Here is a 12,554-nt window from a genome sequence, read left to right as displayed (position 1 = left end):
CGTACCTTGAAATGACGCTCCACGGTGGACAGGAAGCGCACGTTGTCCGAGGCCTCCGTGTGGTACTTGTACAAGTCGGTCAGGACGGGCTGCAGATTCACCACGAGCATGGAGTCGGACTCTTTGATCACCTCCAGGACCTTCCTGACGACTGGGAGCTTTGTCTGCTCATGGAGGGCACTGAGAGTTGCATTTCTTTCTCTCCAGAATTCAATTTCGGCCAGAGGGCCGTTGCCCTGAGAGATGACAGGAACAGACACGGCTCTCGGAGTCAGTGACAAGTGTCCAGTTGCAGTGGTTTCTCCAGCGCCCACTCCTCCCTCCCAGCCGTGCCACTCGGGCTAATCGCTTCCTCCTGGGACTTCAGAGGTGGGCCCTTGACCTAGGACGGTCGAATCAGAGTGAATCTCAGACTCCCACTGGGAATGCTAGACAAACGCCTTCACTCCATCTTCCTCTGGGCAACATGGTGTGGGGATGTGGGTCCTGAAATTGCTGCAAGTTGCTTCCATGGAGGAAACCAGCCTGAGGAGGAAGCCACCACAGAGAGGAGGCTGGAACCAACTGATTCTCAGAGAAACACGGGGCCAGGATCCCGATCAAACTGTACCTGAAACTGGCCCTGCCTCTGGACCTTCTGGTTTCCTCAGCAACAGATTCTCCTTCTTATTTAAGTCAGCAGAGTCGGGTTTCTGGTTTTCAGCAGCCCGAGCATCTGACTGACACCCCACATCACCTGTACTGACCCAGGCGGTAGCCTGATAACACACTACCATCAGGAAGCCCGAACATAACATCTTACTCTCATCTTTTAAGGAGGTCACAGAACAGGAAGGAAAGAGACTGGATCGCACAGATCCCCAGACTCCTGGTTCTTTCTCAGGAGGCAGCAGGAGTTTCAAAAGGAGTTTCAAAAGCAGGTGAGTTTCAAAAGTATCGCCCACGTTACCTGAGGGGTCTTTTTCAGCTGGTCCTCCAGAGCTGTGGATATCTGGTTCAACCAGTTTATCACACACTGCTCCAAGATTTCAACAGTCTCCACGTTAGCCGCCAGCTCAGACACCTCTCCCTCGACACTGATGCTGGGCATTTCTAGCTTGATCTCACCTAGTAGAATGAAAAATGGTCAGTCACCCCCAAATTATTTGGGCAGAAATTGTGCCCTAAAGGCCCTACTCTCTTTCTCATGCCCCTTATTCTGCCAAAGCTCTTTTTTTTACCCTGTGTAGAACTGGGGTGTAGGCCAGAGGTACGGGGGGTGAGAGGACTCACCAGAGCCAGAGTGGGGGGCAGTACAGGCGGATCTACTGAAATATGCTGCTGAGGGGAGCAGTGGACGAGACAGGAGAGGTCTGCTGCGCCCTGTGGGTCAGCTCCCTGGTGGGGGATTGCACTCAGGCCCTAGTGGTGATAGCCCTGACTTGAGGCCTATTCTTCCATAGTTCTTTGTGCCCTGGATTTTCATCCAGTTGCCTGGGGGCACGTATTCATCACTGCTCTGTGTCCCTCACAATGACTAGCTCAGGGCCTTTTCCACCATGAGCAGGTAAATAAGAACCATCTTAAACTCAAATCCAAAAGCTCCTCTGGCAACAACCTAAGTGCTCATTTTTTTTTTAAGATTTTTTTTTTTTTTTTTTAATTTATACAAGCACTGGGTACAGTCAGAAGCGCGGGAGGGTGAGAGAATTCACCAGAGCCAGAGCGGGGAGCAGAGCAGGCAGAAGGACCGAAGCACACTGCTGAGGGGAGCAGCGGGCGGCAGGAGAGGTCTGCACGCCATGTGGGACCCTCCTTCGGTGGCCGAGGGGCAGCCGGGGATTGAACCGGCACTGCAGAGGCTGCGGGCAGCTTCGCAACCCAGCGCTCAACCGCTGTGCCACCGGGGAGGCCCCTAAGTGCTCATTGACAAGTGAGTGGATAAAGAAGATGTGGTATTACTATGCAGTGGAATACTACTCAGCCCTGAAAAAGATGAAACCCTGCCGCTTGCAACAACATGGATGGACCTGGATGATGCTCAGTGAATTAAGTCAGAAGGAGAAAGACAAACACCAGATGATCTCACTCACACATGGTTATGAAAACACAAAACAAATACATGAATGAAATGAATCTAAACTCTTAGACTACAAAACCCATTAGTGATTGCCTGAAGGGACGGGGGAAGGGGAGTTGGGTAAATCGGGTAAAAGGGGCCAATTGTACAGTGAAAGATGGAATTGGATTTTCATAGGGATTTAATGTAATGCATGCAATGTTGATTTTTAATGGTGCACACCTGAAACTTACATGTAGGCATGTGATGTTACTTCAGTCAGAAGTAACATTTTTCAAATCAGCAATTTTTAACAAGATTCAGGGAAAAAAACAAAAGCCCTTGAGCTCTTAAGCGGCCTTCTGAAAAGCAAAGTCACCATGTTAGCTAGAGGGGAACGTGAGCCTCACCTTCCAGTTGCTGTATTGTCCTTTGGATACTATTTGCGAATTTCTGGAGGTTCATTAGAAATTCATCCCGCATCAGTTGGATGCTGTGATATTCTACTGTCTCCCCAGGCAGGCTACCCAAGTCCATCTCAAACCCCATCGTGCTGGAGAACTCTCCAGGTGTGAGGCCCGCACTTCCTTCCTTGTGCTGATTGAAGGACAAAGCCGGCAGAAAAACCTGAAACACCAAGGAGAGGAAGCACATCACACACAGTCGACGACCCCCACGCGTGGGCTTCAGCTGCCTCTGGCTTCCGTCTCCCTGAAGCTGAGCTCCCAGCCAAAGGGCAAAGGCCAGCGAGAAGTCTTGCTGGACTCCCAGCAATGCCGGCTAGGGCCTGACCAGGCGCGAGGCCACGCCCAGACAATAGCCCCGGATGGCTGTAGCTGCCGGCTGGGCGGCTGAGAGAAGCAGGGCCCAGGGAAGAGGGGGGTGCGCTGGCCTTGGGCTCAGGGCCTCACAAGCATGTGTGGAGGTTCGGTCAAGAAGGTCAGAGACGTGGCCTTTTTGACATTTAGTTGGGGACAGAAGTGGCTTGAAGACAATTACAAAACTTGCCCCACATAAAAAGGGGTGCACAAAAATGCCCGTTCACTTGGTGGACGGGTGGAGTTTGGTCTGGCTTTTTAGTTTTGCCTACTTTTTCTTAAAATGTGTGACTTTTAAGACTCTCTTCATCTCCGGGTGCTTCCAAATTATTGAAGATCCTGAATGTTTAACCTGAGCTTCTGGGAATCTGCTGACAGCGGGGTCACCACGGGGTGGGGTGGAGGGGGGAGCTCCAGGTCCTCTGGGTCCAGCCTTTCCAGCAAATTGGCGGCCCGCCTAGTCTGACTCAAGACTTCCTAGATGCTGGGGTGCTCGTCACTGCGGGCCCGACTCACCCATCCCGTACCCAGTCTCAGCGGGGGAACCCAAGTTGGCTGCCTGCTTTCCAGGGGTACTCGCCAGCTCCGGGGGGTTCCTTCTGCTCCCGAGTCCGGCCCACGCCCTCTTGCCTCCGTCTGCCCCTTCCCACCTCTCCCTACTCACAATGCTGCCAAGCTGCCTGGGGGCGCTCCCCGCTTAGGCACATCTTAGGGTTCATACTTGAGCACCCACTTCCGGGTCAGCACTGGGCTGAGCTCCGGCCTTGCCCTGTGTTTGCTTGACTTTCTGTGTGCAGTTGGGGCAATTCCAACACCCACCCCCCGACCCGCCACAGCATTTGCTTGCTCTCCCTGGCACAGACAAGCCTGGGGAGAAAAGGCCGCCACCTCGCCTCATGCACAGGACTGGGGCGGGGAACCTTCTGCTCCCCTCCTCTGGTGAGGGTGGAAGAGACCGTCCAAGGGGCCGAATCTTCAGCCCGGAGACGCCCCGGCCCACGTGTACCTGGCATATGATCTCCTTCAGGAAGTTGAGCGTGCTGGCGTTCAGAACCCCGAACTCCATCGTCTGGGGCATGAGCTCCATGGTCTCCTTCATGTCCGTGGCCTCGGGGACCGCCTCTGAAAGGGGAGACCCCCAGGGGGCCGTGAGTGGGGAAGGGGCAGTGGCTCGCATTTCCAAGTGGGATGGAGCCCGCTCCTTGGGCCCGAGACACCCGTCCGCGACCAGACAGGGGCCGGTTTCCGTCCAAGCAGCCCTTGGCACTAAGAAGCCGAGGCACAAACTGACCTGCTGCGGCCAGCGCCCGAGAGCCACACACGGGAGCAGGGCGGGGGAGACGGTCTGGGTTTTCTGGGGATGTGTGGGGGTCTTGGCATTGCCCGCACCCCCACATCCCGGGAGAGTCTCCCCAATTCATCAGCAAAGTTCTCTTTGTCACAGGTTGATCTTGTCTGTTTATTTTAGGGCATTTTCCGTCACTGTCCCCTCTTCTGGCTTTATTTGATGTGAGTTTACATCACCGACAAAATTTAATCAGCTCGGCAGACACCGCAGGTGGCTGGGCCCTGACCCGAGGACTGGGAAACGAGAGGACATGGCAGCCCACCAGCCCAGGTGGTGCCCCCCCCCGCCCCCGCCGCCTTCCCACATCAGGCCCGCCCCATTCCTGGCTAGCAGAGAGCGTCCGCTTTGCTTAATGTTTCTTTAGAGCAAATTCCCCTTTATTTTTAACTACACTGAATTATCAACATAATATTTTAGACCCCATCATTTTTCTCCCACCCAATGCTTCCTCACTCAGTTACACTTAAAATAAAACCATTTCCACGCCCAAGAGCCCAGCCTGGAGAAGCAAGGAGGTCTGACGCCAGCAGAAGCAGCGTGGAAACACCTGTGCCCTGCGCCGAGGAGGCCGGGGCCCAGCGGTGCCCGCAGGGGATGCAGCTGCTGGCACTTCCGGGAGGAGGACGCGCGGGGGGGCCCTGGCACCCGGCTCTGCGCCCCGTCTTTCTTCTTGTTCCCACCCACTTGGGAAGAACAAACTATAGAACAAACAGGGCTGGTGGTGAGGTCCCGGCCCAAAGCACCATCCAAGCTCAAAATAGAAAAAAAAGTAACATCATTTTTGTTCTAGAATTTAGGGGCAGCCGTAAAAGGCAGCCGCGCAAAGCCCCGACCTGCGGGACGCAGCGGCAGAAGAAATGTACCTTTTGTGTTTCTGAGGAAAAACACCACGATCTGGTCCAGAAACTCCTCGGGGACAGGCTCGCAAAGCACACGGAGACAAATCTTTTCCACTGTCTGCTTCACAATTTTCTGAAATTCAGGGATCGAGACAAAAGTCTCACAGAGATACAGGTCCCCCCGAAGCACCTCCCGTTCAGGGCACCAGCTCGCCTGTCGGAGTCCCAGGCCCTGCGGCGTGGCTCCCTGGGCACGAGGGCGGCCCCAGCCTCAACCGCGGCCAGCGCCTCTGCCGTGAGTTCGTGGGGAGAGTCCAGAGCGTGTCCTGCCCGGCAGCAGCACCAGGCTTGAAGACGGAGCAGGTGGCGGGCCCGGAGCAGTCACGCTCGCTGTCCCTGCCTTGGCCTGGCCACACCCCACACCCTGAGGCTCAGCGGCTGCACAGGGCTAACGGCAGGCCTGGGTCGCACAGGCCCTGCACCCTCACCGGCCAGAAACCTGGGAGCCCTGCCTGCCACGCATGTCTGTGGGCTCCAGGCCTTGGGCTCAGGCTGCAGCATTTACACTGAGGCCGTGTCTGTGGCCAAGGCCTGTTTTGCTTGTCTGGGGCTCTGGGGGTGCAGGGTAAGGCACTGGAGGCTGAGGGACTAAGGCCAGCCCTGTGGGCGCTCCCTGCCCACACCAGGGCTTGGGTGAGCCTCCCAACAGGCAAGACACCATCGGTGTCGTCACTCGGAGCTGCTGGGAGGACCCAGGCAGCTCCCCTGGCAGGGGCCAGACGTTCTTGTGCTGGGAGCCTCCTCCTCCTCTTCCGCCCCAAACTAACCGTGAGTATAAACCCTTTCTGGGTCCTGCGAGTCACCCTAGTGGGCCAGTCAAGCTGGAGGTGGTTGGGGGCTCCCAAGACAGAAGTCTGTGCCCCCCACTGGGTGGGCTCCTTGTCCGCACCACATGGAGGGTAGGAAGCCCCTTCAGCCCCCCGGGACAACCCGGCACCGGTCATACTTTCATGGGTAATTTCTCTCCAGTCTCTCCCGCCTCTTCCTCATCCTCCGCGGTGACAGACTGGATGCCGGTGGCCGACCACGGGGTCTTAACTGCAAAACATCACTCAGCGTGAAGATGGCGCCGCCTCGCCGGGGCCCTCCATGGAGCCCAGGCCGGCATTTTGTTCCACAGCTTGTTTTATCCGTGGGCTCATGACCCAGGGGCTGTCCGGACACTCCTGCAAACCCGCCCGCCAGAGCCTCGCACCGCAGCCCTCAGTGCCCTAAGCGCGTGTGCGTGTGTGGTCCAGCGAGAGTCTCCCCGACATTTTTCACTTCAAGGAGGTTTTGTCTCCTGGGTGGGAATTACAGCTAGCATGACAGCACTCCCTCCTCTTCTGCTAGGAAACTCAAAACTCACGGGGGGGTAGAAAGTAACCCAGATGAAGGGATGGGGTGACACTCGAGTCTCTGTCCATCGGGGCAGACCTGGAATCCCGGGGCCGCAGTCACAGCCCCGAGCATGTCCGGCGAGCCTAGGGGCTCCAGGAGGGGGCTCTGCCTGGCCGAGCCGGGGCTGACTTGGGAAGGTGCTGCGCAAAGTGGGGGTGCCCTGGGAGTCAAGTCAGGACTGGGGCGGTGGGGGGTGGGGGACAGAATCCTCTGCTGTGGGTTTTCTCCACAGGACAGGAGCGGTTCCTGGTCCCGCGCTGGGGCAGGTCACAGCGGGGGGTAAGCACCCCGCACTCACTGGGCCACAAGAAAGCACTTAGGCGCCCTCAAGAAAGCACTCAGGAATGCAGTCAGCGCCGAGCACTTGGGCGAGGTTCATGCGGGTGATTTTGTGTTCTATGTGTTGGGGCGGGGGTTAGGGGTAACTATTTTCATATATACACAATGAAAAAAAATAACGGTTGACTTGGAACAATCTCTGTCGGGGAACTTCCCTGATCTTCCTCTGCAAGCAGCCTCTTGCCCCTCCTGTTCAGGATTTATGGGAGCCCGGGACAACGCGTGCTGGGGGGCCCTGACAAACACCGCGGGGGCCTCATCACCAATAAACCTGTGGAGGGACCCACACAGGAGTGGACCCAGCAACTCAGACCCCCCTTGTTCAGGGTCGCGGGAGGTTCCAGGGGTTCTTGGCTGAGCTGGGTTTCCGTTGCTCCACTGGGTGGCCTAGGACCCCATCTTCCCACTCCACCCCCCACCCCACCCCTCAGGATGCAGCTGTGTCTTGGCACGGGGAAGGCGCTCACTGACTGAGAGTGGGCCTGGACAGTCCAGGCCTGAGATGAGAGGCGGGAGAGGGGGCCTCACACCCCCTCAGAGTCAGGGCCACGCGGGGCGGCCCAGGAGCAGCCAAAGCCGCTGAGCTGGAGCCGCCGAAGGTGCTCCCGCAGCCAGGGCGGTGGTGGCCGTGGCCAAGCCTGCTGGCACCCCAGTTTTGGATGCCCCCCCTCCAGAACTGAGGGAGAACAGTGCCTTAGCTCGGCCACCCCCAGTCTGCGCTCATCTGCTAGGGCAGCCCCAGGAGAGGAACCGCCCGGAGACCCGCCCCGCCGCCCCCTCCCAGGCTAGCCCCCTCCACACCTGACGCGCTTTCTGAGGCCTCCATTTTCTGAGCATCATTGTCCTCTTCCTCCTCTCCCTGCTCCGACGGGACGGGTGGTTCCACGTCTTTATAGCCACGTAAATGGAAAGAAAAAACAGAACGCGACCGTTCAGTGCGGAAGAGGCGCGGCGAGGCCCCTCTCCTCGGGGTGAGGTTCAGACATGGACTCCAGAGCTGGTCCAGAGCTGGTCCCGGGAGGTCACAGCGGGGTCATGACCTCAGGCTGACCCTCCCTGGGGCTGGCCCCGCCGACATTGTCCCAGCATTCGCAGGTGTGGCCCTGAGCTACTGGCCTTCAGCCGCCAGGACAAGGCTTCCAGGGGTCTGTAGGGTAAATGGTGAATGTTTATCAGGCTTTTCCGCCCTCCCGCCATTAGGACTGATGACGGATTCCTGGGGTCCTGAATGCATGCCTGATAGCGGGCACCTAGGGTAGAATGTGGGCATGCATAGGTGGGTACACCTGGGCTGAGACTGGGCTCATGAGGGCGGTGTCACGGGGACGCCAGCAGAGCAAAAGGAGCAGAGAGGCAAAGGCCACGGCCACGAGAGAAGGCCTGAGAGCTCAGAAAGAGTGAAGACTTGCAGGGGGGCCTGCCAGCTTCCTGGCCCCCCAGCACCCCTGCCTGCTGTGTACCTGGTAAACTTTCCCAAAAAAGCCTGCAAAAGCCACCGAGGGCTCCAGAACTCCTCTTTCACCCATCTGCTGGGTCATAGAGATCCTGCTCTGGCCCATCCTGCCGCTACAGGGTCACAGCCACCTCCCAACTGGGGTGCCCACCTCTTCCTGCCATGTCCACCAGTCCAACGTGTCTGGGGCCAGTTTGCCAACCGACACAGACATTCAGAAATATTTCAGTCACTGAGCGCCTACCCTGCTGGGGCAGGTTCCCAGGGGATGGAGGACACAGCGTGGTCAGAGGGATACAGCCTACCTGGAGGAGGCTCAGTTCCAGAAAGAGAGGCTCAGTTCTGCTAATTGTTGTAAAAATGTGCATCAGGATTAGGACGTGACCCTCCCTCATCTATGGGGCTGGCACATGCATGTGGTGGGGAACACATGAATTGGCCCAGGCACATCAGCCACCAGGGCGGGTGGCACAGACATTGGCAGGACCCCCCCGCCAACTGTGAAGCAGCAAGTCCACATTTGTGACTTTACCCTACAGAAATACAGAGTGGACACTATTGTCTTATGCGTCAACTAAGACACTGTGGAAAGGTGAATGCCCACGACTTAGGGAGTAGATAAATGAAATATGCTACATCACGTACTTAAAATCTACAAAGTTAGGGGGCGTCCCTGGTGGCACAAGGGGTTGGGACGCAACCTGTGGAGCTGTCCATGGCCTCTGCAGCATGGGTTTGATCCCCAGCCGGCCAGGGAGAAACCCACACGGCGCAGCAGACCTCTCCTGCCTTGCCCGCGGCTCCCCTCAGCAGTGGATTTCAGTCCGTCTGCCTGTTCTGCTCCCCACTCTGTCTCTGGTGGGTCCTCTGGCCTCTCACACCTCTGGCCTGTACCCATAAATAAATAAATAAATATGCATAAATAAATCTTTTAAAAAATTTTTAAAAAGTGGGAAGCTCTTATCTTTAAAAAAAAAATCTACAAAGTTAGGAGGACCTAGGGGTGTTGACATGAAAAATGTTATTCTTCAAGATATGCTGGGAGGGGGACAAGTCACAAAGTTATATATGGAATTCACACAATTAATACTTATATTGTATATAATATAGAAGTACTCTACACATACAGAAGTCCTAAAATCATAGCTACTACCATACCCTACATGATTTTAGGAACTCTCTGGATCTACATGTTGCTGCATGGAGACAACGCTCTCTCTGTGGAGAGATGATGAAGACAAACAGCGATAGCTAGAGATGGACGGACGGACGGACGGACGCTCGACGGGGACGAGCCCGGCAGCACAGGCCCCAGCCAGGGCCGGCGGCTCCTGCAGGCGCGGGCGCGGGGGCGCGGGCGCGGGGGCGCGGGCGCGGGGGGCGCGGGCGGGGGGCGCGGGCGCGGGGGGCGCGGGCGCGGGGGGCGCTTCTCCCCATGTCACCGCACATTCCCCGCGCGCCTTCGAGTGTTCCAGGCAGACCCGCCCGTTCTCCGGGTTTCAGGCCGCGCCAGAGACGCGCGCAGGCCGGGCCGGGCCGGGCCGGGCCGGGCCGGGGGGGGGCGGGGGGGAACCCGGCGGCCGCTGGGGTGCGGGCGGCCCCGCCGGTCTCCGCGCCGCGAGGGAGGCTGCGCGCGGGGGAGCGGCCCGGAGACCCGCCCCGCCGCCGGACGGCCCTCGGGGCGGGGCGGGGCGCGGCGGGGGCGCCCCGGGGGCGGGCGGGGGGCGGGGCGCGGGGGGGGCCTCACCGATCTCCACCTCCACCTCCTCGGCCTCCAGCGCGCGGTAGAAGAAGAGCGCGGCGGCCGCCTCCTCGTCCGAGGCGCGGTTGAGGAAGTGCAGGACGCGGTCCTCGGCCTCGCCGTCGTCGCGGCTCAGCAGCGCCTCGAAGAGCCGCGGGTCCGCGAGCCCCAGGGCGGCGCACACGCGGTCGCGCAGCCACAGCACCCGCAGGTCGTCCATGGCCGCCGGCCGCGCCAACGGCGTCCCTAGCGACGGCGCCCGCGGCCCTAGCGACGGCGCCCGCGCCGGGGCCGCGGGGGGGGGGCGCGGGGGGCGGCCCCACCCGCTCGCGCGCCGGGCCGGGTCCGCTGCCTGGGCGCGCCCCCCCCCCCCCGCCCGCCCGCGAGGCCAGGCGAGGCCGGGGCCTCCACAAGGGCCGGGCACCCCACCCCGCGCCCCGGTCCCCAGAAGCGCCGAGCGGGCGGGCCCCGAGGAACCTGGGGGGAAGGGGCCCCCGGCTTTGGTCTGACGAAGCACAACACCCGCTTTGTAAAAATATAGACGTATTTATTTTGCATTAGTTAAGGAAAACGACTCGGCACTGTGGGAAGCCGCAGCTCCGTCCTCAGCTGTGCTGCTGGTCCACCGTCACTTCCCGGGGTGCAAGGCCGGGTCCCAGGGCTGACCCCAAGAACCCGGCCATTCTTGATGCATTTTCCCATCAAGGTACAAGCGGTCTCCGCGTGTCTTAAAATCCCAGACCAAGGCTCAGCATCGACGGCCTCGGGGTTGGAAGCTTCCTCCACGCTGCCTGGCTCTCCTCATCTCGCCGGGAAACGTCTCAGCGGCCTTCCTGGAGACGCACCGGAGGGCATGGGGCAAGCCTGGCTTTGAAACTGTAATAAACGTGTTGTTTTCCAATGCAGACCGCAGAACAGCTGTAGACATTTTTGTTTTCCAAAAATGAATCAGGCCCTAAGACACAGTATTTAATTCATAAACAACCAGCGTTACCTACACTATGGCCTTACATCTGCTGCAGGTGGGGGAGTGGGAACAGAGTGGGGGGATCTGCACCCTACCCAGAGGGGGACCAACAGTCTTTTCAAAGTCCTACCCACGCTGCCGGGCCCCAGAGCACCCCCCCCACCCCGGTCCCCCAGGACACCTCCCTGACCAATCACCACCACATGGCCACAGCCACACTCCTGGCCTGTGCGGGATGAAATCAAATCCTCCCTCACTGAAGAAACCCCTTGAATTTTAATTTTAGGGCTCCATTAACATGGGGGATGAAAACTGGAAAATGTGACTGTTAGTCTTTGGGAAGATAAACAGATATTTAGCCTCAAATGGCAGTTTTCCTCTGGCTGGTGAAGGGACTGGAGAGCGTTCGTGTGAAAGTTCTGCCAGTTAGTTTAAAACAGCAGAGCAGGTGCTCCGGTCACCTGACACTGGAACAAGTGGCTTTATAAAGAAATAAAATTTCTCCTGGGGCTAAAAGACACCATCACACTGCAGTGCTCTTCCACAAAGGTTAGAGGGGTTGTTAATTTTTGTACATAACTACATTTACATGACTATTACATAGTCAACTTCCATTGGGAAATGCAGCTTCACCTGATCGACATCCTGGTAAGAGGTATTGCTTAGGATTAAAAAGCGACCCCATGACGACCAGCGGGGACAGTCAAGGTCCAGCAGGCAGTCTGCCTCGAGTAGGCTCCCGGGATAGATTCCACATCATCACAACAGATCCTGGGAGCAAAGCCGTACAAATGGCGGCTGGTGGGGGTGCCAGCCTCCAGTGGAAAGCAGCAGGTGAAGCCTGGCTGAAAGGGGCACTTCGGCTTCACATTCACACCAATGCGTGTGCCCGGCAGAGCACCTTTCTGGAAAACTGAGCTTTGAGAGCAGAATTTTCAAGAGTCGCAGCAGCAGCATTTCATGTTTGCTATTTTAACATTGGAACAGACACCAGAAACCAAAAGAGGCTCTGGGTACCATCTCACAGAGGAACAGCTTGGGATGTTGGCTACAATGAAAAAGGTCTGATGCTGCAGCCGCTTGGTTCAGGCCTCTCACTCAGCAAACAGGCCTGGACATGACCTGGAAAGACAGGCTGAGCTTCAGCACAGCAGGAAGGCCCAGCCCTCCACCGGCAGTCAGGGAAGGGAGATGGTCAAGGAGGCCTGTTCGTGTGTCTTTCTCTAGATAGTAAGTGAAAATACTGCAGACTTGTTTTTGAAAATAATCATCTAAAATCAATTAAGGTAAAACATGGAAAATGAACATAATTTACAAGAATACAGATCAAAATGTTCCATAAGGCTGCCTCAGGTTCATTCAAACTAAAGGTCAACTGAACACACGAATTTAAATGAAAGATTATAAATTAATGACTTAGTAAGAATTAGCTTTTGACTGATCTAAACAGTGTTTGAAAGATTAAATTAAATGCCTTTGTCAATCAGACCTTTATTGAGAACTAGTCTGAGAATAAAAAATTATACTATTCTCAAAGGGAGGTGTAACCTCTTCATGGTAAAATAGCTTAA

The 12,554-nt window shown here is 57.2% G+C and overlaps 1 protein-coding gene across 1 annotated transcript in view; it reads right to left on the bottom strand.

Annotated features, from left to right (window-relative positions):
- The window catches only part of DNAH10 (dynein axonemal heavy chain 10), a 106,989-nt gene extending 96,753 nt beyond the window's left edge, over positions 1 to 10,236 (bottom strand). The window contains exons 1-8 of the mRNA XM_037511308.2: positions 10,023 to 10,236; positions 7,624 to 7,710; positions 6,050 to 6,141; positions 5,068 to 5,176; positions 3,863 to 3,978; positions 2,449 to 2,665; positions 950 to 1,107; positions 6 to 236 (exon numbers count right to left, since the gene is read on the bottom strand). Of these exons, the coding sequence (XP_037367205.1) occupies positions 6 to 236; positions 950 to 1,107; positions 2,449 to 2,665; positions 3,863 to 3,978; positions 5,068 to 5,176; positions 6,050 to 6,141; positions 7,624 to 7,710; positions 10,023 to 10,236 (1,224 nt within the window). The remainder of the gene's footprint in view (positions 1 to 5; positions 237 to 949; positions 1,108 to 2,448; positions 2,666 to 3,862; positions 3,979 to 5,067; positions 5,177 to 6,049; positions 6,142 to 7,623; positions 7,711 to 10,022) is intronic.
- Positions 10,237 to 12,554: the final 2,318 nt, after the last annotated feature.

The sequence above is a fragment of the Talpa occidentalis genome, unplaced genomic scaffold (assembly GCF_014898055.3).
Source record: "Talpa occidentalis isolate TD23 unplaced genomic scaffold, MPIMG_talOcc4v2.1 talOcc4.14, whole genome shotgun sequence".
NCBI lineage: Eukaryota > Metazoa > Chordata > Mammalia > Eulipotyphla > Talpidae > Talpa > Talpa occidentalis.
This window is presented reverse-complemented; position numbering and strand designations above follow the sequence as displayed.